General features: G+C 36.5%; 1 protein-coding gene across 2 annotated transcripts in view; it reads left to right on the forward strand.

The window, feature by feature from the left end:
* Positions 1-27,302, forward strand: part of LOC130233579 (IQ motif and SEC7 domain-containing protein 2) — a 120,684-nt gene that overhangs the window by 60,545 nt on the left and 32,837 nt on the right. The window contains exon 1 of one of the 2 annotated variants that reach the window (XM_056463692.1): positions 15,118-15,567. The exons of the other annotated variant lie outside the window; for it this stretch is intronic. Coding sequence (XP_056319667.1) covers positions 15,503-15,567 — 65 coding nt within the window. The 5' untranslated portion in view covers positions 15,118-15,502. Of the gene's footprint in view, positions 1-15,117; positions 15,568-27,302 lie in introns of those variants that run through there. 2 annotated transcript variants of the gene reach the window in all.

Below are 27,302 nucleotides of genomic sequence, written 5' to 3' on the forward strand. Positions count from 1 at the left end.
GGTATACAGTTGCCAATTTCTGAGATCCACAGTCCAATCGGTACATCACTGTCTGTTTTCCATTTCAAAGCAATGCATTTTTTAGCTATCGTCAGCAACATTTCAGTAAGTTTAATAGCATAATTATGCTGGAGATTAGAATTTGTATAATTGCCCAATAAACATATCTCTGGATCTAATGGAAAATCAATTCCATAAATCTGTGATATGATATTGAACACTTGTACCCACAACACTTTCACTTTAGGGCACAGCCATGTAGAATGCAAAAATGTACCTTCTTCTATACCACATCTGAAGCAGAGGGGAGAAATACTGTTTTTAAATTTGTGTAATCTGGATGGAGTATAATAAAGCTGGTGTAAGAAATTAAACTGGATTAGTCTAAATCTGGAGTTCAAAGTTGAGGTAACCCCATCTCTACATAGCTGACTCCACAGGTCATTTTCTGGTGTTATCCCCAAATCCTGTTCCCATCTAGTTTTGGACTTATCAGGGTCAGTCAAAGGAGTTGATTCTCAGTTTAATGGTTGTTCTCTCCAAAATATGTCAGCGTCATTTTATTCGATAAGTCATCACATGCACAATAGTCTGTTCAGTTGTCAAAATCAGTCAAGAAAATAATACCATGAATACCATATGAATCCGTGGAACATTTGATGCATTTATTACAGCAATTGACAGTCGGGTGAAACTAGAACTTGACTAACAAAGGAGGAATTCCACACATCTCAGATGACCAATCAAGCACTGTTGTCTGCATATAATTTTCATTGTTTTTTGTTTGTGTGTTTATATTACAGTATATTTTGTTTTATTCCGATGTATGGAAATTACTTTGTATGTGATTGACAATGGTTACGATTTCCTGGGCAGTATGAGTGCAATGTGTGATGTCAAACCTTGGAGGCCACTCTTAAACTAAAAGCCTTTTTATAAACTTCATAAATCTTATAAATTTATTTTATTTAGTTTTATACACAATGGCATTCTGTCAAAAGACAAAAAGCAGTAGAGTAACCATTTTCACAAACTAGGCTAAGACTGAAAGGTGGACATGAGGGATATTTCAATGGTCCTCTGCGATAGTGACAAAACAACTAAACATTTTGACTTGCAGTGCTTACGCAATGCCAAAGGGACAAAGGATTTTGGGGGCACTGACTGTTTAAATGAGAAGGAAATTTAGTTTTGACACACGAGTGAACAGGTTTGGGAAATATATGAGCTTTTGCAAGTGAGCTATAGTGTTGTGCTGAACTGTAAGACTGTTTTACAAAACAACTCTATAGTGTTGAGAATGTAATTCCTGTTTCAAGAAATGAGCCAAACCAAATGAGAAAAACTGTAAGCATCATGTAATTTTATGTTTTGACCACAGGTGGCAATAGAGATTTCTGCATTCAGACCATTCAGATTAATCTCAGATGTTTTTGACAGTTATGGCCATCAATAAGTTAGCATCTTTTGCATCATTTTTGAGTGCTGTGTTGGTTCAAAACACCAGTTCAATCAGTCTCGAAGAAAATCTAGTTGATATCCAGTGATTGAAATGATTTAATATTGGTTACAGCAAATACTGAGTTCACCCGAGTGCTTCAGGGAACAAATGATCTGCATCATTAGTTGTGCACCACTATAAAGAAGGTCAAGTGGCTGTGAATAATGCTGGCTGTGTTCAGCACAATGGACAGCTCCCTCCACATTTCTGTCTGTGCATAGAATCCACTGTGTTAGAATCTACCATCCTCATCATGTTTGAATCCTTTTTGGTGCTTCAAGTGAGTTGTATTTAAACTTGACATTCAATTGTTCATGTTTGAAATGAGTAGGATTTTTATATTGATTCTTTTGTTAATAACCTTGGTGCAAATGTGACTGATATATTAATAGTGTTACCAAGGAATAATTTTTCTTTCTCATATGTTTTTATTGATAATAATAATAAGGATTACGTGACACCGAATGACTGATGTAACTTAGCTTTGCATTTGCTAAAATACTTTTTAAAATATTAAATTGTGAGCTTGATCAACATGAGAGGTTTCGTTAACACTTTATTTTAGGTCACAATTCACAGTATTAACAAATCATTAACTAACACTACTAGCTTAATAAACTACTAATTAGCTGTGTATTAATAGTTAGTTTGGTAGTAGTTGGGTTTAGGTTTTGGGTTGGGTTAGGGATGTAGAATAACATCATACTTTATAACTATTAGTGAACAGTTAATATCTTAATAATAGACAGGTTATAAACCAGAAGTTAATAGCATGAATTGTGAAAAGTGTTACCGAGATTTCCTTTTAAAAATATCTTACTGACCCACCAGACAGTCACTGATAAATTAAATGTGCTTGATATTCTCTCATCTAACTGAAATGATAAGTTAATTCAAGTTTACCTCAAGCAGAGCCGTTTTTTGTTTCAACATCAGAGACACAACTTTATTTAAGCAAAAGACTGACTTGTGTAATGTGAAGCACCAGTTGTGCGTTGGCTTTTTTGCATGTGTCTTTTTGTCCATTTAATGTATTGCAGTTGGGCAACCTGTTGGGGAATAATCATTAAAGGGCACATAGTTTACCTCTTTTTTATGATTTAATATTAATATTATGGTTCTTCTGAGTGTGCCAGTTTAGGTTCAGTTTAAAACACAATTCAGATTTTTTTAAATTATAATGTGTTAAAAAGTGTCATGTTGGGGGCGTGTCCACAGTTCGCTGATTTAGGGGTGTGTTGCTTCACATGTAAATTAGTTTCAGCTTCCCGCCCAACGTAACAAGGGGGCGGGGCCATGAGCTCACCCGCTCTGTGTTTGCAGACTGAGGGGATCCGCATTCAGTCGTACATGTACGACTTGGACACAGACCAAGCAGAGAGTACAAAATCATATGTGTCTTTGTACAGTTTTACAGCCAACTGTGTGCTAGTTTCAAGTGCCGAGCTTGCACAGAAACTAATAACCACGCACACTGAATTAACTTTGACTGAGGCACCGGATGCGCCGCTCGAAGCCGCGACACGGCACACCAGACACTCTCTGGTGTCAAACCAGACAAACATGAAGTGTCCCGAATCGTCGCGCCATGCATTTTTGGAATTCTAAACATAGGTTTCTGCAGCGCTCCGCAGCGCCCAGCCGTCGACTTGAGTGTACCCTGATAGAAACCTATGTTTAGAATTCTAAAACGCATGCTAGTTAAGATCAGAGGGAGCTTCTGGGATCGCGAGAAATGCAAACGGCTGAAGTATAAGGTAGACTCAATGAGAAGTACACATGTTTGCAAACCTACCTAAAGATACAACCAATAATTCCGATTAGAGCGATAATGTGGAGAATATTGATCTTGTGTTGAGCCCAATGAGCCTTGCATCTAAAAATAGAGCTAGGGTGTTCCTTTAGTGATATCGCTTCGAAAATCACGCTGAAAATGGCAGACGTGAATCAACAAACTAAGGATATGATGACGCGCCTGTCAATCAATATTGGTGGGCGGGGGGACCGCACTCCTATATAAGTTACGGTCGGTTTGAAAACCACTCCAATTGGTCCACCGTTTTTTTATGTTGTTAAATTGAAAAAAAAGCACTGGATGTGCTTATATCACCCCAATTTGACGGTCTATACACCATACATGCACATATGTCTATCCAAACAGCTTGAAAAGTAGATTTTTTACTATAGGTGCCCTTTAAAGGGATAGTTCACCCAAAGACGAAAATTCTCTCATCATTTATCCCTTTACCAGTGCTTACTAGGTGCACCACCATTACTATTTCACATTCTTCGTCTCCTTCTTGAGGTAGACTTGGGGATGGGCTAATTGGACTGAGACTGCCAAGCACTTAAATATCACCCAGGCAACAATCCAACCATGCAACCTAGCAACCATTTAGGCCTTCCTAGCAACCATATAATATTCTGAATGTTACAGAGCTGCAGAACACAGTAGAGGCATGTTGTTTGTCCCTTGACTAAATCAGTAGAATTTATTATTATTTTTATTATCCTGACAACTGTCTTGCCATGCCCTAGCAAACATTTTAGATCATCCTAGCAGCCTATCTATATCTCAGGATTAGTCTAACATAGAGATGTACTCTTTTTGAGACTTTTCTTTCAGTATGTTGATGTACTTCCAACAGACATAGAATATTGAGTGGGCTGGGCTTTTTTGCACATCATTCCCTCATAGCAAACTAAAGGTAAAAGGGGTGTGGTTAAGAATATTGGGGCTGAAGCAATCAAACTGATGTTAAGAGAGAAGAACCGTCACTCCAAATGCAGAACCAAATCAGATTTTGATTATTAAAACTTTTTTTAGTGGATGAACTTGCAGGGATCACAGTTTTTCTCAGTCGCCTTGGCACATTTCTCAGATCAGAATTGAAATTTGCAAAATAGTAAGTGCAATTCTCAAAACAACACGTACAAATAACGAAACACCATGGATCACCAGCAAAACTCCTGCTCAAAATCCTGTTCATCTCCTAAAATTTTAATTTATGTGTCAATAAACGTGTCAGTGCCCTCTGAATGACAAGTAATTGTGTCATTGTGTCTGGATAAGACAGTCAAATTACTTAGTCATGTTGTCAGTAACAGTGTACTCTGTAGGGCTGTTCTGATGTAAACTATGGCTAATTTTTTTAAATTTGTACTGTAATTTGTTGCCAGATCTTGTCATTGTGATTCAGAAAGGAAAAGACATCACTGCACAGAACAAAGAAAAAACTACACAAAAGTTCAAATGTGAACATAGGACAATCTGCTTTCAGATACACCTTTATTAGAAAATACCAAGATTCAGCTGAGAGAAATTTATCAATTGTAGACAGATTTAGAACAAAAAGTCTAGTGGAAATGCATAGAAAAATACATAATGACAAAATATTATGACAACTTGTTCAGCCATTTTGCATGTAAAGACTTATGCCATGAACAAAGGATTTAATGTGGGGAGTGAGACTATTCAACAGAGACCAAAATAATAAATTTTAATCAACATGACTTGAGCAATTGATAATGTAGGAAACAGCAGAGAATTGTACATAATCATTTGCATGGATGTACACAAGCATTTGTAACTTGTTCAAAGGAATGAGAAACTGCTTTTCTGATGTGCACAAGTGACAATGATCTGAAGATTGAATAGGGAGTTTTGAGAATTTCAATTCTGATCTGAGAAATGGACCAAAGCAACTGAGGAAAAGCTGTAATTGTTCACTTTAAGATTAACAATGTGCGCTAGCTAAATAAACAGTGAATTTTGATTTTACACAGACTTTGAATATAAACCAAGGAACTGCCTATCCTCACCCTATAGCAACCATTTTGGCAACTCTAGAAACCCTTTAAAAGAATAAACAAGCCAAAGGTCTGAAAGAAAGCTGACACAAATATATAATTTGGTTTAATGATGTTGCTATGTAGATATCAGTTAACATATTGGAAATTATATATTCAAATTGGGGCGATGCGGTGGTGCAGTGGGTAGCACAGTCGCCTCACAGCAAGAAGATCGCTGGTTCGAGCCCCGGCTGGGTCAGTTGGCATTTTTGTGTGGAGTTTGCATGTTCGCGGGGGTTTTCTCCTGCGTAAAACATATGCTGGATAAGTTGGCAGTTCATTCCGCTTTGGCGTTCCCAGATTAATAAAGGGACTAAGCCGAAAAGAAAATGAATGAATATTCAAATTGTGTATATGTTGTAGAATTAATTCACCATTTAGTTGAATATCTTTTAATGAAACTGTGCTTTGCTTGTCATTGGTTATTAAATCATTTATCTAAGTTGTCAAAACACAATTTTAAATAGAAAAGCAAATATATTGTGGTTGCAAACAATAATTTGATAATTTCAAGACTCATTAACAAAAAGTCTTTTTAATATTTTGTGTATGACAATAAATTTTTTACACAAATTTTGTTAATGAATCTGTATTTTATCAGAAAAAAATATTTAATATTTAATTGTGTCAAATATTAGAACAAGAATTGACAAAAAAAATTCTATTTTAATGTATTTATATTCCCAAATATGGATTTAAAATCAAAGTCATGTTTTTAGGGAACAAAAAAAAGGTTAATCATTAAATTGTATGTGTATATATATATACAGCATTGAAAATAACATTGAATTATTGTTTTCATGTCTCTTTATAGTCTTGACCTTCTTAAGGGTTGAAATTTTTAATTTTCCTCTCACCAATTTAGTTTTCCTATTGTTTTTTGACTTTTAACCTTCAAATTAAAACCAGCTCTGGTGTTTACGTTTGCACATGTGCATATGGTATATGTGGTGAAGTGATGCTCCACTGAATCCTCCCATCCTGCACCAAATCCTGGAAGACAGTGTCAAACCTCGGTCGCCACGGCAACTCCACTCTTGACTCGGGCTCGCTGCAGCCCCTCCCACATCCGTTTCTCAGCAACCGTCACCAAGCAACCCTCTACTCTCATCACCGCCCCGTCCTCCCCCTCCCTTCTCTGACTCCACCTCTTTCAGAGAGAAGGAGGGATGAAGGGTGGGAGCAGTGGAAAGAGAGAGAGAGCGATACAGTGTAATTATTAAAGGAAAAGAGAGGGGGCAATATGATTATAAAGAGATGAACAAGCAAGATATGTACTGTAGGTAAACAGTTTACAGTAATGAATGAATATAGAGTAAAGCTACAGTAATACATGTTGGAAAATTGTGGAGTGGCAACAGAAAGAGTTGAAAGAAAGTGGCATGCTTTATTATTTATGGGTTAAGATTAGGAAAGCATTTCCAGGTCACCGTTCACTACAAACTCAAAAGGAAAAAAAAAACATTGTTATAAAATATGGTTTGCATGAAGGAAAATTGACAATTTGTAAATCATTTTACAGTGTCTTATGATGACTTCAGTAAATAAAACTTATTAGATCCAAATCTATATATAAAGTCAGAATTATTAACCCCCCTGAATTATTAGCCCCCTTGTTTATTTTTCCCCCCAATTTCTGTTTAACGGAGAGATTTTTTTAAGGCAAGTTATTGTATAACGATGGTTTGTTCTGTAGACTATAGAAAAAATATATAGCTTAAAGGTGCTAATAATTTTAAACCTTAAAATGTTTTTTAAAAAATTAAAAACTGCTTTTATTCAAGCCGAAATAAAACAAATGTGACTTTATCTGGAAAAAATATATATTATCAGACATACTGTGAAAATTTCCTTGCTCTGTTAAACATCATTTGCGAAATATTTAAAAAAGAAAAAAAATTCAAAGGGGGGCTAATAATTCCGACTTCAACTGTATGTATATGCATATATATATATATATATATATATATATATATATATATATATATAAAATTAATCTGGGGTCTCCACGGTGGAATGAATCGGCAACTTATCCAGCATATATGTTTTACACAGCGGATGCCCTTCCAGGCATGGTGCCCATGTTTCTGTCAGTCCTGTCACAGTGGCATTAAATTTAACATAAAATGCATGCAATACACCTTTAAGGCAAATTAAGTGACATCATTTGATAGAGAAGCTGACAGTGATCAAGGATGCGTTCTTCTATCATTGAATTGTATGATTTTATGCTTGTTTTTGTATATTTTTTGAGGAAGACAAGCTAAAGTTTAGAGCCTGTCACATTCTCTATAAGAGAAAATGTACGTTTCTGGTAGAATGTCCCATATACTGTAGGGCAGGGGTTCTCAATGTCAGAGTTCAAAGGTCCAAATCAAAAAAAATTATTTATTTATCAATGAATTTTGGTTCTTGAATGCATGTAGGCGAAATCTGAAATAGTAATTGTTTAAAGTGTTTATTTTGTATTTTATTTTTGTAACGACAGAACAGAAAGTTTCCTTAATATTTATGGTAAATACCCATGAATTTACTTTCCCAGAATATACTGCATGACACTTTTGTTGACATTACTATGATTTTTATTTGTTTTTTTCCTCAGTAGTTATGTACATGTTATGTACATGTGAGTTTTATGTTACATCTAATGTGGATAAATAATGCTTATTACACTCTCAGAAATAAAGGTACGTGAGCTGTCACTGGGGTGGTACCTTTACTAAATGTACAAATTTGTACTTTTTTGTACCTTTGGTGCATAATAATACCTCAAGGGTACATGTTAGTACATTAAAAGTACAAAAGTGTTCCTCTTAAAATTTTAGGTACTAATATAAACTTTTGAGGTACGAATATGGACCCTTTAAGTATAAATGTGTACCTTTTGAAAAGGAACCACCCCAGTGACAGCTTGTGTACCTTTATTTCTGAGAGTGTGCAGTACTTTAATTGTATGTGTAAATAGATGTTTACTGTGCTGCTTGTGAGAAAAGCTGTGTGTGATGAGTATTGGATCATCATATGACTTTCTCATCCACACGTTTATGGTTGCATTTTTGTCTGTGTAACAAAGTTGCGTTGTGTAGATGTTAGGACTTCAAATATCTATGGCATATCTAAAAAGTTTTTCTAGAGGTGAGGTTGTGCTTAACTTTAAACATCTAACACTTTATTATTATTATTATTATTATTATTATTATTATTATTATTATTATTATATTTTTCATTTTTTATTATTATATTATTACTTTTTTTCTCTTTATTATGTTTTCACCTTAAAAAAAACTTGCTCCCTTAAATTTTTTGATTTTTTGATTGAATCAAATAAACTTTTCTAGTTCAAAATCAAGCAAAAAGTGCTCAGGGGTAGCTTAATTAATATATCGGTGCTCTTTGGATAAGGGATTCATCAGGCTAAACAGCAAAAGAAAGTCCAAGGCACTTGAAAATTGTGGAAAAAATATAAAAAAAGAATTTGTAATAATATTTTTTCCACATTTTTCGAGTGCCTTGGACTTTCTTTTGCTGTTGGAACTTAGTCATCTCAACTTACATCAATCAAACTGACTAAAAATATTAAGTTAAACTTTGTAGCACTTATAAAAAGCTGAAACCTGATAGACTTATTAAACTAAGTTAAAGCAACATAAAAGTATATGTTTTTTGACTTTTTGTCATTACATTTTTTACTGCGTTGATGCATCTTTTCACAGCATTGAGTTTCACAGCAAAACTCAGTTATCTTTTAGGCAGCATTTAAAATCAAACTAAAAAATACTACATGAATATGTTTCCACAAGTGTTTACTATGCAGAACTCTTAATATGGAGTGATGTCTCCATTGCTTTCAGCTGGTTGGACCGGCTGCATTCTGAAGCAGACTCCTTCTGATCGCTCAAATGACCTAGTTAGACTTTATTAATATTGCAGTCAGCAGCACGTTGTGTAGCGTTGTTCTTTGGGAAGCATGAAAGGGGAAACGCAAGGAGACCGACGTCGAGAGGCTGATAGAGCACAGTCATGAAGCATCATGTCTGTCCAATCATGTGGAGACTCGCGTCACGTGGTGCCTGGTGACATTAAAATAGGCTGAGTGCTGCATGAGTAGTGGCTCATAGCACATTAAGATGATGCAAGTCAAGATTTGTATCATGGGAAAGAACGGTCATCCATGTTTACTGTTTACATAGGAGGAGAACATTTTTAGGGTTTTCTCAGTGTGGAAGCATGTGGTTACCTTGTGTTTGTTTTGGTAAAACGAAGCCTCGCTGTATTCTTTATATTATCACAGGAAAGAGTGGTTGCGGATATGGTGAATGTGCAGTTGTCCAACAAATTCAGTGAGTTTTAAGACCCTTTTTAGGGAGATTTCCAAAATATCCAGGATATATGTCATGTGTGCTCATGTTATTCATTTAAGAATTTAGTGAAACAAAAAAGCAGCCTATCCATTTTCCCCTATAGCAATAATGAGGGATTGATTAAATAATCCATTCAAGGGATTCATTATAATGCCTGATTCATTTGGAAAGCAAAAAGTATGTATCATTGTGTCTAAAATCGAACACTTTAATGAATTATTTTTGTTACATAAAAGTACACATTGTTTTCTTTATTGTGTGATGTTACTCGTAAAAATCTAAGTACATAATATAGGGGATTTTTGAAATTCTAAACAGCTTCATTACACAGCAAATTCTGGTGTTTTTTTAATATGATGATTTTATCGTACTTGATAAATATTGCACTCTACACCCACCCTTCGGTTGATTCACCAGATATTTAAAATATCCACCCACAACTTTATACAGTATGTTTTGTAACTGAGTGCATTGAGTTTGCTTCAGCTGTGCACCATACAGCTTGTAATAAACAGAATGATTTGTGAATGCCACCATATTAAGGAGAAAATATGACCAACATTCTAGCGTCGTGGGAAAACTTACTGTAAGAGATTAAATGCTTAAACTGTCAACTTGTCAGACCAGAAAGCTTTAAGATGTTTCCTTTTGAGATGTTCGTGTTCAGTCATTGTGCTGCTGTGGTATGCCTGTTCAGTTTTACACATCTTATTTGGTTTATTTAAAAAATTCCACTTTTGATTGAGTTTAATGAGTTATTGATCAATATGTAAAATGTTTACTGTTTGAATTGATTAATATGGAAATATATGCATGTCATGTAATCCAAACAATCTCATACACTGTAAAAAACATCTGTAAAATTCTATATTTTTGAGTGATTTATTTATGCTGTTGAACTGCATTTAGGACCTTAATCTGTCCTCTAACAAGTTTTGATGTTGAGAAGTTTGAAAAATAACTTTTATTGGCATTTTTAAAGCATTAAACTAATATATATTCTGAGTTAGTCCGGTAAAGTACAGTAAAATGTACTTCCAGTTCATATTTTGTGATTCATGTTTTCATGGGGGGATTTTTTTGTGCTTTTGAATTGCATTATGGGACCTCAATCTTTCCTCCAACAACTTTTGATGTTGAAACGTTTTAAAAAAGATCTTGTATTGACATTTTTGAAAGTTTAAACTGATATATTGTCTGGTTTCTGCGAGGGCTTTTTCTTTTGTTTTACGGACTTACAATATATTATACATTACATCCGGAAAGTTTTGATAGCGCTTCACTTTTTTCACATTTTTGTGTTACAGCATTCCAAAATGGATTAAATTCATTTATTTCCTCAAAGTTCTACAACACAAAACCCCATAATGGCAATATGAAAAAAGATTTTTTGAAATTGTTGCAAATTTATTAAAAATAAAAAACGTGAACAGTCACATGTACATAAGTATTCACAGCCTTTGCCGTGAAGAAGGTCTTTAGTCAGGGAGGTGATCAATAACCTGATGGTCACTCTGTCTGAGCTTCAGCGTTCTTCTGTGGAGAGAGGAGAACCTTACAGAAGGACAACCATCTGTGCAGCAATCTACCAATCAGGCCTGTATGGTAGAGTGGCCAGACGGAAGCTACTCCCCGTCTGGAATTTGCCAAAAGGCATCTGAAGGACTCTCAGACCATAAGAAACAAATTTTTCTGGTCTGATGAGACTAAAATTGATCTCTTTGGAGTGAATGCCAGGTGTTACGTTTAGAGAAAACCAGGCACCGCTCATCACCAGGCTAATACCATCCCTACAGTGAAGCATGGTGGTGGCAGCATCATGCTGTGAGGATGTTTTTCAGCAGCAGGAACTGGAAGGCTAGTCAGGATACAGGGAAAGATGAATACAGCAATGTACAGAGACATCCTGAATGAAAACCTGCTTCAGAGTGCTCTTGACCTCAGACTGGGGTGACAGTTCATCTTCCAGCAGGACAATGACCCAAAGCACACTGCCAAAATATCAATGGAGTGGCTTCACAACAACTCGCCGAATGCCCTTGAGTGGCCCAGCCAGAGCCCAGATCTAAATCCTATTGAACATTTCTTGAGAGATCTAAAAATTGCTGTACGCCGTCGCGTCCTATCCAACCTGATAGAGCTTGAGAGGTACAGCAAAGAGGAATGGGCAAAAATTCCCAAAGGAATGTGTGCCAAGCTTGTGGCATAATATTCAAAAAGACTTGAGGCTGTAATTGCTGCCAAAGGTGCATCAGCAAAGTTTTCAGCAAGGGCTTATTATGCTGCTAAAAAGCAGCTTTAAACAGTAATTTAGCCAACTCATTAACTTTCATTCATTAAAAATAAGACATGACAGTGTGATGAATGGCAGAATGTAGGTCACAGGGCGCCTACAAATATAGGCCATAGTTTTAGTTTCTTTTTTTAAAAGGTAATAAAAAATGGAGAATTCCCTTAGCCTGGACATGCACAGATTTAATTGAACGATCCATTTTGTAGCTCATTTAAATACAATGTTTACATGGTGCTATTTGGTAGGGTTGTATATAAGTTTGTAAAATTAATTTGAAGCTTATTAAGTTGTGTACAGACATCATATTTTTCAATATATTCCCATGGCTTTTCAAGTAGGTCATGATCTACAGCATAACCCTATGTTTCTTATTGTATATCAGTCTCAATGTTTAAACAGTATTTGGGAAGTATTTAGAAAAACATTCCATGTTGAGAAATCAATGACTGTATCGTTTTATATATTCCCTGGCCTGATACTTCCAGGTTTACTGTGACCGTGTGAACCCTGAAGAAAGAGAAAGTGACACAGGAGAGTTGAAGTGAACAGAACACTGAGCAGCTTGTGCTGAAGAAGGAGGCAGATGACAAACATGGGGAAGAGGCATCAAAATGGTGGCTAATGTGGAATATGATGAATTATATAAAGCTGTCCTGGGGCCAGGGAGAGATGGAGACACACACAGAGAGAAATATCACATATCTCTCCTGTATTTTGATGTCCATGTGAATGATGGAGGCACAGTTGGCATTGTCATCATGAGACTTCTCAAGATACAGAAAAAGATGAGACTGTTGTCACAACAGAGTGGGTTGAGAAGTCTCCTTTTGTGCGTTTAATTGTACTTAGAGCACTGACAATAAAAAACAATCCAAAATATGAATTACTGTCAGATAAAATAAGAAGAGAATTGGCAAGTGATATTTATTTTGGCATCTGTGGTTTGATGAAAAACCTTTATACTGTAGTCCCCGGGAAATTAGTATCAGAAATTAGTATCAGTATGTCAGTCGTATCTATAAGCTAGTGTGCTGCAAAACAGTGACAAATTTCATGTTAAGAATATTTAAATCTAATATAAATATCCAAATATTACAGTTTGTCAAATATTTTTGACATCACCTCATTCTTCACTTCATTCATCAAATCTTGACCAATCACATGCTAGTATCTGGCATGTCCCGCCCCAGGATGCTTCTCATTTTATTTTACACTTGATGCACTTGAGCTCAACCACTCTCACAGGCAGAGCTGTGATAAACACAAAACACTATTGGCTATTTTTTAAAAGGGGAGGATCTATTCTATGTCCTGCCCTGTCTTCGTGTTTCTGTTAAATTACATCACACATCGAACAAAAAATGCACATTTCAAAGCCCTTCACGGAACCTTTAACATCCATAGAACCTTTCTGATGATGAAAGGATTTTGATTCCTTTACAGTGTTGTGGCAAGGGTGCCATTGGCCAATTAAAGCTGATAGAAGCTACAAACCAAACATGGCCCAAAAGCCATGTACTATATGTACTTTTTTGCTATCGTTTTGTTCTATTTGCGCTTAGTTGAATAGTTTGCATGCTACAAATAGCAAATAAGGATGTTAAGAGTTTAATAATGTACAGGCAGCGTGAAACGTCAGCTTATTAATACCATGGATTATTGTTAACTCTGGGTAAATTGAGCTGTGTGAAACTTCAAGTATTCAGTTTACTGGGGATATACAGTATAAATAATTCAGTTTTGAGTGTGAAAAGCATATCTGTCATGTGTAATGTTTAACAGATCACGTTTAATGTTGAGTCATGATTTTATTTTGGATTATCCCTGCTGAGAAAACCCCCCAGAAATCATCACACAAGTTCTAATGGTTTCCAATACTAATATCATCCAAACCACCAACTGTCACCCATTAAAACCAGTACGTTTGAGTGATTTCAAGTGCATTTTGGGACATATTCAATTTAAATTCAGTGATCCCAACACAGAGGCCATTAATAAAATCAATATAATTCTCATTATAACTAAATTAAAAATGAAAATTATGTTATTAATCACTCACTCTTGTGACATTCCAAACCTCAGAGACCTTTGTTAATCTTCGTAACACAAGTAAGATATTTTAGATGAATGGAGATGATTTGAGGGCTCGCTCATCCTCTCTATAGCAACATTTTGGCTCATTCAAATTCCAAGAAAAAAAAAACATACTGAAACAGACCATATATGACTTCAGTGGTTCAATCTATATATTTTCCAACTATGAGAATACTATTGTGCACACAAAACAAAATCAATGACTATTAAACATTTCTTCTCCTCGCTGTCAGTAGGCAAGTGTTCATGAGAGCATTGTGCTCTTTATGCGTGTCATGTCTGATAAGAGATGACCTCTGATGTGCCTGTGCTATGTTTTAAAAAGAGTAAGTCATGCGCTGGCATCTGGGGTGTACATCAGTGCACAATATACTGACACTACGGAGAAAGAACTGTTGAAAAAATCATTATTGTTGTTTTATTTGCAGACAGAAGTAGCTTAATAATATTCATATTGAACCACTGAAAATACATGGACTGCACTGACCATGCTTCTTGGTACCTTTCTGACCTTGAGACAAATCAGAACCTTTGCTGTTTTTAGGAGGATCAGGGAGCTCTCAGATCTCATCCAAAATATCATCTTATATCTTTATGTTAATTTTTTTCCACTTTATATTCAGTAATAGGGTATTTTTGGTTTATATTATGGCCCTGGCTATTTAGATACGCTTTTAGCTGGAAATTTACCTCCCTGTTTTTACAGGTAGTTTGTGAGTGGGCACTGAGGACAATTCGGTATTACCGAGGTAAAATTCCTGGCCACTGGTTTACAGTGGAAAGGCTCATATTAAAACGTTCTTCACGATAGAATAAAGGTTATCGAATGGGTCCACTGTGCAAAAAAATGCCCCTTTGGAACCCTTTTTCAAGAGTGCAAGTGGCGCGAACCGAGCGATAGAATTGACCACCAGATTGACACCATATGTTTCCCCTGGACCGCTCGACGAATCGAGATGTGACTCACACATATTATGTCACATGACACGCTGATTGATCTTAATGGCAGCGAACAGAGCCCGTCAGATGAGTGGAAGCAATGATGCCTAAGGTGCGGATCATGCGCTGCGAACGGGAAGCTGTTTGCCAAGCTCTGCTGGCAGACGCGTTTTCGCGCCCTTACTGCTGTGTCACGCTGGCTGCACGAGCCTGAAGAGATTCAAAGGATTGGAGGAGAGAGAGAGAGAGAGATGGAACAAGAAGGGAGGAGGAGGGTGGCAAGGATGAGAGAATGAGCTTCTCATCATCTCCTTGCTAATGACAGCACATGAAATCGCAAATCATGCCTTTTAAAGAGAATCCTACTCCGCGCGCACGCCGTGAGGGACGCTGTCAGCGCTCGAGCCAAATTAGCAATCAAATGAAATAGCGCTTGCGCATCCGGACGTGTTTCTCTCAACAATGTGGTGCATCAACTGTGCGTCGGATAAGACTCCAGCTATTCTCCATAACAAGCTTGTGTACTGGTAAGATGCAATGTTATGACTCTGTTTTGTGACACGGCTGGCTGGAATTGTGTTTTTCTTCCCGCTTTGGTGAATTAGTTAGATTTGTTCATTTAAATGAGCCCGTTAAAAGGCATCACCGGAAAAAAACAACAACGTAAAAGCCGCGCAGTATGCGTGCGCGCGAGTCCTCTGAGCATTGTAAATGGAAGCGCATCTCTAGCCGCAGAGAAAACGCTTGAGGCCAGCGAGTCTCATGATAACACTGCTACAACCGACAATGATACCTTTAATAATGTCAGTGAGTGTCAGTAATGTATAGAGTCAATAAGCTCATGCGGTGGTCTTGGTTTTGAATGCATGTTCTTGGCAATGACTTGTAGGTCACAAGTTCTCTCAACACAGGAATGCCCTCGTTTGAAAACAAGTGTACTGACTCACGCTTGAATCATTTTCCTTCTTTTTGTAAGTGCTGAACTGTACATATGAACATGAATGTTGAGTATGCGTATCATGGGCAAGTGGCATTTTTAAAGCCTGCATTATTCCTCTGGAGTATGTATAACCTGTTTGAAAACACTGAAGGGGTGTGTTCTGAAAAAGAAAGTACCACTATTGTTTGTTTGTTTTTTTCTAGTGTACATGTACACATGATTGGTTGAAGAATTGAGGTTATGAGCTAAAATGTTTACGCATTACATGTTGTTTTGTAAGTGTGTGAATAGCATATATAAAAAATGAAACCTTGCCTGAGTTCCTGTAGGTTTTTGGAAAAGTAGACAGATTTTTGGAAGGAATTTTATTATTTGTATCTACACGAGAGCCTCTATTCGTAGATTTAGGTGAAGCAAACGATGTCTTAATGATTTTTAACCAAACTATCAAAACAGTTTCATTTTAATGACCTTATCTTCTCAGTCCATGGGATGCCATTAAATTGCTTGTTCAAACACATCCACAATGGTACGATCTTTATCACAGCTCATTGTTGTTTTTGTTATTAAAAGAAAAGCACACATGCAGCACATCTTTCATATTTTTATAAACATTAATTTTAGTGTTTACATGTGTTTGTGGAATTTACAATGTATTTAACCTTATCAAATAATGAAACGAGGCATGACAGTGGCGCAGTGGGTAGCACGATCGCCTCACAGCAAGAAGGTCACTGACTCAAGCCTCGGCTGGGTCAGTTGGCATTTCTGTATGGAGTTTGCATGTTCTCCCCATGATGGTGTGGGTCTCCTCCGGGTGCTCCGGTGTTCCCCACATTCCAAAAACATGTGGTATAAGAGAATTGGGTAAGCTAAATTGTCCGTAGTGTATGAGTGTGTATGGGTGTTTCCCAGTGATGGGTTGCATCTGGAAGGGCATCAGCTGTGTAAAACATATGCTGGATAAGTTGGCGGTTCATTACGCTGTGGCGACCCCTGATTAATAAAGGGACTAAGCCGAAAAGAAAATGAATGAAATGATGAAACGGAACTGTAACAGAAATGATACGAGATGAACGAGAGCTATTTATTTGTATATTTATGGACAGATGTGTAAGAGGCAGGTATTATCGCATTGATGAACAGTAATATATGTTTCATTGTATTCAGTGAGTTTTATCTTTGCACCCTGAGTTATTTTCTCTTCCAAATGTTGAGCTGGTGCATCCTCACAAAACACAGCTGCTCAAACCTTATGTTCTAACATTAGTACACCGCAGAATCAAAAACTGCATCTGGATTTGAGTTTAAAAACATGATCAAACTCTTTCGTATGTTGCACAGAATATTCTCTCTAGGCTCTCTCTCTCTGTTTTTCAGCAGGCGGGGGGTCTTCTGAATGCGTTAGTACTCTCGTATGAGGGGTTTAAACAGTGCTGGAGAGATTTCAGCTGTTTTACAGGCTGCTCAGAGTTACAACACTGTCAAAGAGACAGCGAGAGAGTATGTGAGAGAATCACTGTTCTTCAGTATAAGTGCGCTGCCAGCAAGTTGGTCTTGTAGTCTCACAGTCTTCATCACCATAGAGAGATCTTGACGACTGTCATCCATTGCAATAAGGAATTATTTATGTGGTGCTTCATCACTCCTGATGCTTGATAGTATGTGAGGAGCAGGCTGTGCAAGGCCTTCCGATTAATACCATAACCAACTTTGGTTTTACAGTCTGATGCTCAGCATATGAAAGTTTACTTTGTGAACTTTTCAACTTTGATTGTATTGCAGCCTTTGTGTTTTTAAAACGTTGAAGATATCTTATGAGCTTTGCCCTTTTTTCTCTCTTTCTCTTTTTAACCATTGGCTATGCTCTAGAATTGGCTCTGGGGCCTCATATAGAACCATTTTGTACACACAAAACAGGCCCTGAAATATGTGGACACCACTTTCAACAATCTACTGTACATTCGTTTTTAGGAAGGTTTCTTTGCAAAGTTTTATAAATGAGGCCCTGGAATTGGAAATTGAGCCATGGTCATCATTTTCATCATTCTAATTCAGTGTTTACATTAAGATTTTTGTTTGTCTGGTTAGTTTTTTTATTCTAGATTTATAGCATTTTTTATTTCAGTGTGTAAGAGTAGATTATCTACTGTAGTTCATCACGTTCAAACACATTTTGTACATGAAAAGTGGCATTACGTTGCCATAGCAGTAAAAAGCTTAGGAGTTCTGTCAGAGAAAAAGACTCAAGTCAGCTGACTAAAGGAGTCGAGCAACTCAGCATGGCACCTCTGTGAATAATTGGCACATCTTGCCTTTCTAACATGTCTGAAATTATACCAAGAATGCTTTCTTTTCATTTTACTAAACTTGGTGAAGGCAGTGTGTTTAATTTTCATGAGCAAGTTTATTTCAGTTTTATATTCCTTAACTGATTTCATTTAGATTTGATTCATTTTTTTTTTGTTTAGTATGTTTCAATATTGATTAGTTATCAATATTTAATACATAAATGCTGGTAACTGAAATCCTTCTACTCAGCTGTATTAATGAACTGTGCAGCAACAGTTGAGAGCAGTGCTCCCACTAAGCACTTTCGGGTTTAAAAGATGTCTATTAGACATCCAAAAATCTAAAAAGCGTCAGCTAAAACAGGATTTTGGGCTCTTATTGAAAATCTAATATATATCTGGTGCAGGTGGTGGAGTGGATAGCACAATCGCCTCACAGCAAGACGGTCACTGGTTCGAGCCCCAGCTGGGCCAGTTGGCATTTCTCTGTGAAGGTTGCATGTTCTAACCATGTTCGCATGGGTTTCCTCTGGGTGCTCCGGTTATCCCCCACAGTCCAAAGACATGTGGTAAAGGTGAATTGAATAAGCTAAATTGGCCGTAGTTTAAGACTATGAAAGTGTGAAAGAGTGTGTATGGGTGTTTCCCATTGTTGGGTTGCGGCTGGAAGGGCATCCGCTACGCAGTAACATATGGTGGATAAGTTGGCGGTTCATTCCACTGTGATGACCCCTGATTAATAAGGCAAGGCAAGTTTATTTATATAGCACATTTCATACACAGTGGCAATTTAAAGTGCTTCACATAAACAGGAATAAAAGAGACATGTATATAGAAAAATAAAGACAAATAATATAAAACAGATAAAACAGATTAATTTGTTAAATAGGTTATAAAAGAATGAAAAAGAAGAGAAAGACATAATATGATATGTCGAATATAGCACAGTGCTCATTCAGTAAAGGCACTAGAGGTGTGATTATACACACTGGTCTCACGGTTCGGTTCAGTTACGATCATCATGCCATCGCTTCGGTTTAATTTGATATCTCGGTGCATCTCGGTGCATTGATTTTATATTTTACTTCACAGGCACTGGTGACCGATGAGTGACACTGATAAACGGCAGCGGTGCAGTGTTGCCAGAATGGGTGGTTTTGGATAGGCATTTTGGCGGGTTTTGGATAGTTTTTGGGCTAGAATCAGTCAGCAACATCTGGCAACACTGCAGCGGCGATCACAGCTGATCCACGATAGACGCGGTGGAGAATACTTGCGCGCTTGTGTCTGTATCCAGAAGTATCGCTGTAACAGCAAAGAGAAGAGGAAAAGTCACGCAGTCGGTCAAATGGGCCACGTGAGAGAGAGAGAAATGGAGTTTACTTTCATTCATGAGATAAATGACGTCAGTACACTATAACCGGTAATGATTATTACTGAACCGATACCGAATTATCTGCGTCTGCATCGCGGTGCATCGAAGAAACTATTAATTTTGACACCCCTAAAAGGCACAGCTAAACAGATGTGTTTTCAGTCGTGATTTGAATGTGCCTAATGTTGGAGCACATCTGATCATTTCTGGAAGCTGATTTCAGCAGGGGGGTGCAGTAGCTAAAGGCCAATTCACACTGCTTTAACTGAACTCTTGGAATTTCTAATTTACTTGATCCTAATGACGAGTGATCTGTTAGGGTTGTATTCAGTGAGCATATCTGTAATGTATTGATGTCCTAGGCCATTTAGTGATTTGTAGACAAGTAGTAATACTTTAAAATCTATTTTGAATGTAACTGGGAGCCATACATGAGGACAGGTGAAATAAAATGAATGAATGTCTCACAATTGCCAAAAAAATCTTTGTCTACTTTGTCACGTCTAGTGTAAACAGAGTTGTTGATTATAGCAGATACTATTGTTTTTAGCGGTACCGTGGCATTTCAACATCTGTTAACTCTGTGACAAATGTTTTCTATACCCAAATTGCCTTTGGACATGAAATACTTGTAAATATCAGACTTTAATTTAGCTGCCGCTGGCATCTGATGGTTACTGTGACCTTTCGTCCAGATCTCGACAAAAGAGATGTTTTTTTAACCAGCTTGAAAGATGGTGGATGAGATGAAGTACAGAGAATATTAATGTTATTAGGAATCAATTCAAGGATTGATAGATTTCTTTTGTTTTGTTAATTTAATGATGGATTCAAATCAAATAATCTTTTTTTTGGGTCCAGTCCAACTACACATATTATTTTGTTATTGTTAAAGTAAACTATTAGGTGAGTAAGTGTGAAAGACTTCAGATTTATAGTAACCATAAGAAATAAAATGAGAGGAATAACAATGTTCTGTAAACTTTTTGAGATACAACCAGCGTGATTATAATTTAAAGAGTACATAAAAAAAATATGAACACATAATAGATGATATGCAATATCAATTTTGGCTTCTCTTCCGGTAAATCTGGATGTGTATTAATGACAAACACAACAGTTACTGAAAGGCATTCATGTCTGTATCTTTCACGGCTGTATTTGACAGATTTCGCAATGGCTTCAGCTACTCCTTACTGTCGCGGCCTCACTTGTTCATTTTGCTCCGCAACATGACACTTGTGGGGCAGCTGTGCTTAGATGGCTGGATGACAGCGAGATGAGACCTCAGATTCAATGTCCTGCCGCATGTCACAGGGACCTTTCTGCAGCAAATGTTGTGTAACGGTTTAATTAAATTGTTTAGTTTGTTTGGTTGAATGCTGAAATATTGCCAAAATGGGGATGTCACTTTTAGTTTTGTCTCGAGAGCATCTGCATTTTGTCAGTCTTAAAACACTGGATACAACCAGCTGCTATTGTTCATCTGCTGTTGGCTTGTCAATAGCATGGGTCTGCAAAATAGCAGTTATCGCAACAGCCTATATCAAGCATCAAAAGGAGCTGTACTGTTAAAAATTAGCTGGAATCAAATTACACTGAAAGTCAGATTTACAAACCACCATGCTTACATAACAAAAAAATGTACTGTATAATGTTCATCTAATTTCCAGACACCACGGAGCCACTATGTGCGAGACTAGCGGAGCTTCCGAGAGGGGTCATGTTGGACACTAGACAGGGGCGATCACTCCACTTGCCTCATAGCAGCTCAAAACACTGGCAAGAGAGCATCACTTACGCTAGTTCTGCTAATAAACTGGATAACCCGAGATGGCACCACATCTGTATATATTTTGGTTAGTTGTGATGCATACGCAGCGATCGCTCATGCCTCAAAATGTCATTTACCTCCTCACGTGTTGTAGGGCTGCAGACGTGCGTCTTCCTCTGCTTGTACTGTAAACTCGTAAACAAACACCTGTGATCAGTTCATGAGATCGGCCAGATTGGCAAGTACCGATCAAGTCATGAAATGTGATTATTGTCCGTTACCGATCTCCGGACGATTGATCGGAGCATCCCTAGATAATACATTAACAAATTTAAATATTAACATCATAAATGATAAGTTCGTATGGTCTGATTGTAATAAAATGAAAGTCTCTTAATTGAAATAAATCTGCTGGATTGGTTGGAAGTGTGATTGGATCTTTATCCCCCCATTTGAAGTTTATACCTGGTTTGGGTTGAGTTAGATTGTTTGTAAACTGTCTGGCTAATTTTAGACACCTAAAAATCAACTGAATGATGTCATCATATTTTTGTCCTTGAACAAATTATTTTGTCCTTGTCTTGTTCCAACAGATCTGTGAAGTTCAAAGAAGTGTGTTGCTTTGTAGTTTCAGCAGTCCTTCTATTTTAAGCCTAAAACGTTCATGTCGTCAGTGTCTCTCTCTCTCTTTTCTCTAACGCTGAAACTGTGATCCGGCTTGGTGTAAATGACAGGCTGCTTGAGGTTGTGCAAAGAAGCGAGACCGTACGGCACTCTGTGTCGTGACAGGCTCCAGTCTTATTCTCCAAACGTGAATTCTCAAGCTGAGCTTTTAGTAATGAACGCAAAAGATGATTCCCTAGACCGCTGTAGCTCTGTGACTGCCAAACACTGCATTTTGAGGCAGTGAAGAAATGACGTACTGTACACACTCTCTTTGGCTCTTGATGCTCACTGCATGAAGATTTGTTGTTTGCTGAGTGTGCACCACGAAAGCTTCCGATCCTTTATTATCCACTCCAGAAATAGTAACAGTATGTCTTATTTGAACATCTATGCACAAAAATATGGAGCCAGATCAGTTTCAAAAGTAATACATTTAAAAAATATAATTCATACATATGGGCTGCGCAGTGGGTAGCATAATCGCGTCACAGCAAGGAGGTTACTGGTTCGAGCCTCGGCTGGGTCAGTTGGCGTTTCTGTGTGCAGTTTGCATGTTCTCCCCATGTTGGCGTGGGTTTCCTCTGGGTGCGCCGGATTCCCCCACAAGTCCAAAATCGTGTTATAAGTAAATTGGTGTATGGATGTTTCCCAGTGATGGGTTGCAGCTAGAAGGGCATCCGCTGCGCAAACAAATGCTGGATAAGTTGGTGGTTCAGACCAGTGTGGCGGCCCCAGATTAGAAAAGGGACTAAGCCGAAAAAAAAAATGAATGAATGAATGAATTCATACATCCACAAGACAATTCATATTTACAAAATCCAATTTGTAAAAATTAAAAACACAATTTAAAAATACACAAATCCAATTTATAAATTCAAAACATGATTAAAAACACAAATCCAATTTGTACCTCAATACATGAAATTCAAAACACTTAATAGATAGAAAAATCCAATTTGTAAATTCAATACAGGGTTCGTAAATACACAAATCCACTTAGTAAATTCAGAACAAGATTCAAGAATACACAAATACAATTCGTAAATTCAAAACACGATTCGTAAATACACAAATGCAAATCGTAAATTCAAAACACGATTCAAAAATACACATATTCAATTCATACCTCAAAACATGAAATTCAAAACACGATTCATAAATACACAAATTCAATTTGTAAATTCAAAACACAATTCTTAAATTCACAATTCCAATTCGTAAATTCAAAACCCGATTCATAAATACACAAATCCAATTCGCAAATTCAAAACACAATTCAAAAACACACATCCAATTCGTAAATTCAAAACTCGATTCATAAATACACAAATCCAATTCATAAATTCAAAACCCGATTCATAAATACACAAATCCCATTCGCAAATTCAAAACACAATTAAAAAACACACATTCAATTTGTAAATTCAAAACTCGATTCATAAATACACAAATCCAATTCATAACTTCAAAACTCGATTCATAAATACACAAATCCTTATTTTAAAATTCTAAACGCGATTCAAAATACACAAATCCAATTCGTAAATTCAAAACATGATTCAAAAATAAACAGTCAATTCATAAATTTAGAACACGATTCAAAAATATACTAATCCAATTCGTAAATTCAAAACATGATTCATAAATACACAAATCCAATTTGTAAATTCAAAACATGATTCAAAAATACCCAAATCCAATTCGTAATTCAAAACATGAAATTCAAAACATGAAATTCAAAACGCTTCATAGATACAAAAATCCATTTCGTAAAATCAAAACTTGATTCATAAATACACAAATCCAATTCCTAAATTCAAAACTCAATTCAAAAATACACAAATCCATTGCTTAAATTCAGAACACAATTCATAAATGCACAAATCCAATTCTTAAATTCAAAACACGCTTCATAATTACACAAATCCAATTCATAAATTCCTAACACAATTCAAAAATAGACCACAGTCCAACTAGTAAATCCAAAACACAATTCATAAATACACAAATCCAATTCGTAAGTTTAAAACACGATTTATAAATACACAAATCCAACTTATTTGGCGAAAATGTTTATGCTTTTTACTTGTGAATTCACGAATTATGTGTTGTGCTTATGAATTATGTTTTGAATTTACAAATTGGATTTCTCTACTCTACTGTGCATGTATGGATTTTATTTTGTAAATGTATTATTTTTGAGACCTCCATACAAAAACAGATGTATACTGTAGGTGGAAATGCATGATATTCTATAATAACTATACTTTATAATTTATTTTTTGTATACAAAGCAACTGTAAAGTTTATTTAGAATTCAGTGTTGTGTGGAAAAGGCAGCATCACAATACTCTTCATGTTGTTTGGAGGAAAGAAAGAAATACGAATGGAGGAAAGAAAAAAGGTTTGGATTGACGCGAAGGTGCATAAATGATGACAGAGTTTTCATTTTTGGGTGAACTATTTTTTTAACGGCATGCTGCAATGACATGTTCTCACACCGTCTCATACCTGTACCTGCATTTCAACTGATCTGCACACTCTCGGAAAGAAGGGTGACTCAGAGACTGTATGTTAACGTCTCGTTTCAGGAGGAAACCATGTGCCTGTGAGTGTGAATTAAGTCTAAATTCAGCATCCAATTTGAAAGGTGCAGTGCAACTCAGCATCAGGTTCAAAGAGAGTACACTGAGAAGTGGATTTTCTGACATCATCATACAAGTATCCTGGTTTGTCATCTTATCTCAATATTAATTCATTTGATTTCTACCCATCTGACTGTGTGCAAACATAGAGAGACTTTTGAATAGAGATATGAATATTTTCTGTTAATAACATTGAAGTTAAATCATGTTGCTTCAGTTGACTTGTGACTTAAAGATATACAGGATATTTTGATGAATGAAAAGTTAAACACAAACTTTATTAGAAATATAAATCTTTTGTACTATAATAAATGTTTTAATTGCCACAATTGGGCATTTTAATGCAGAGGGTGAATATTCATTTATTTTTATTTTTTTTTTAAGTTATACTGACACTAATAACTTTAATGGAAGAAATATGTAGAAATTCAACCTTTTTTGTTGTTTGACATTTATTATTTTTGTCCTTTTTTCCATGAACTAATCCTTTCCAAAATCCTTTCCTTCGAGGATCTCACCCACAAAATCACTCCCAACTCAAGGCAGCTGATACTAAACTGATATGGTGGAATTACTGTAACTAATTAAACACGATGATGAGAATCGATAGAATTGATAATAAAACTAGCTTCAAGCTGTTTTTGTCAGCACCCAGCTCCTGTAGCAAAGACTCTGTTTTCAAAGCCTAGTGTGCTGCCTACAGAGACATCGTTTTAAGACATCACATTGCTGTTCCAGAAGGTAGGCAGCATAATTATGCCTCCACCTACCTTGTTTTGGTCAAATACTAAAGATACGTGGCATGTATACTTTCAGAAGACAATTCTGCATTACATTACAATGAGCTTTGTAAAGGAAGAAGGAGAAGGAAGTGAAAATAATGGTGTTTATGCTTCAAGTGCTCTGATGTTAGCTTAGCAGAATGTTCCCAGCAGGCACACAATGCCATTAATATTATGGTAGATTTATGTCGTGATGTCAGGTGACCAAAGTTTACTGTACGTTATTTTGTTGTCCAATAACGGCGTCAAATGATGTTGATATTTGGTTGTTTTTAGGTTGCGTTGGAAAGTGATCAAAATGCAACGACGAGCCGACATCTTAAGCCAACATCATATTGATGTCAAATACTGACATTTATTCAGCAAGTATGGCAACCAAAATCCAGTGTCTGATAGACGTGGTAACATCCACACAACATCAAGCTGTAACATCATTACACGTTGATATTTGGTTGCTTTAAATTGTGTTGGTATGTGACCAAAATGCAACGTCTGTACGACATTGGACACTGATGCCGGTCTGACGTTGGGTTCTGATGTCATTCATTTTGACGATGACGATTTTCATTTCCACCCAAAATGCTATGTCCCATGACATTGAAGTACAATGTCAATCTGACGTCCTGTGCCTGCTGGGTTAACACCAATCTGCAAACCAATTATAATTGTTTTACAGAGTTGAAATTAACTGTGAAAACAGGTTTTGGACCACAAAACCTGGACAGTGATATTTGTCTCAGTTACGATTTAAATTTTTGGTTTTCACAGTGTTTGCTATTGATATAGATGTGAAGGCTTGGAGTCCTGTGGTGTTAGCTTAGCAACATGTGAACTTCAAATGCAAAAGATGTCCACATGCAAAAGTTAAACTTTTTTGACAATAATTTATCACACTCAGCCATGTTCTTGGAGATTTGTTAAAGGGAAAGTTCACCCGAAATGAAGATTTTCTAACCATTTACTCACACTCAAATTGCTATAATTTTTCATGGATTTCTTTCCTCTGTTAAATACAAAACAATATATTCTGAGGAATTTGGGGGGAAAGCACCCTGTGACATCCATAGTCAAACAAAAAAAACTGTGGAAGTCAATGAATACATACTTTAGGATATCTTGTTATGTGTTCAACAGGAGAAAGAAAGTCAAATAGTTATGTAACCAGTGGAGGATGAGTATATTTTCATTTTTGGGTGAACTATCCCTTAATGCCCTCATAGATGTCATTTGTAATCTAAGAAGTAGTGTTCCACTGTGCACTTGAACACTTCTATTAATTAATATTATTATCCTTTTTGTACTATACATTTACAAAAACTGTGTTATTTGTAGTGTTGCAGATTACTTTCCTGTTGGGTATTTGCGGTGAATTGCTTGTGGGTTGTGGCGAGATTACAGTGACACATAAACTGGTATAGATTTACACAGAACTAGCTGAGGAAACAGTTCAATAATCCTTCTGAGATCAATGACGTGTACTTTGTCTGTCTGTCAGTCAGTCTGCTTTTAAAACATCATTTTAGCAGATTTGTATTTTAGTGTTTTACAACAGTTTAATTAGATACTTGCAGACTTACATGAAACGACTTTTTAAACATCATAAAGAACATCAGTTGCTCAAAAATCACGACAGAGGTTAGCAGAGTGGCACTGTTTAAAGTGCACTGTTATATAACAGCAGATGAATGGTGTATAGTGATCTACTGGCATTAGCATAAGTGCAAGATCATTCTGTTGAGAAGCAAATGGCTGTTTAAGATCATAAAGTTAATGGCGCTGCTTTTTATTA

This window comes from Danio aesculapii, chromosome 8 (assembly GCF_903798145.1).
Source record: "Danio aesculapii chromosome 8, fDanAes4.1, whole genome shotgun sequence".
NCBI lineage: Eukaryota > Metazoa > Chordata > Actinopteri > Cypriniformes > Danionidae > Danio > Danio aesculapii.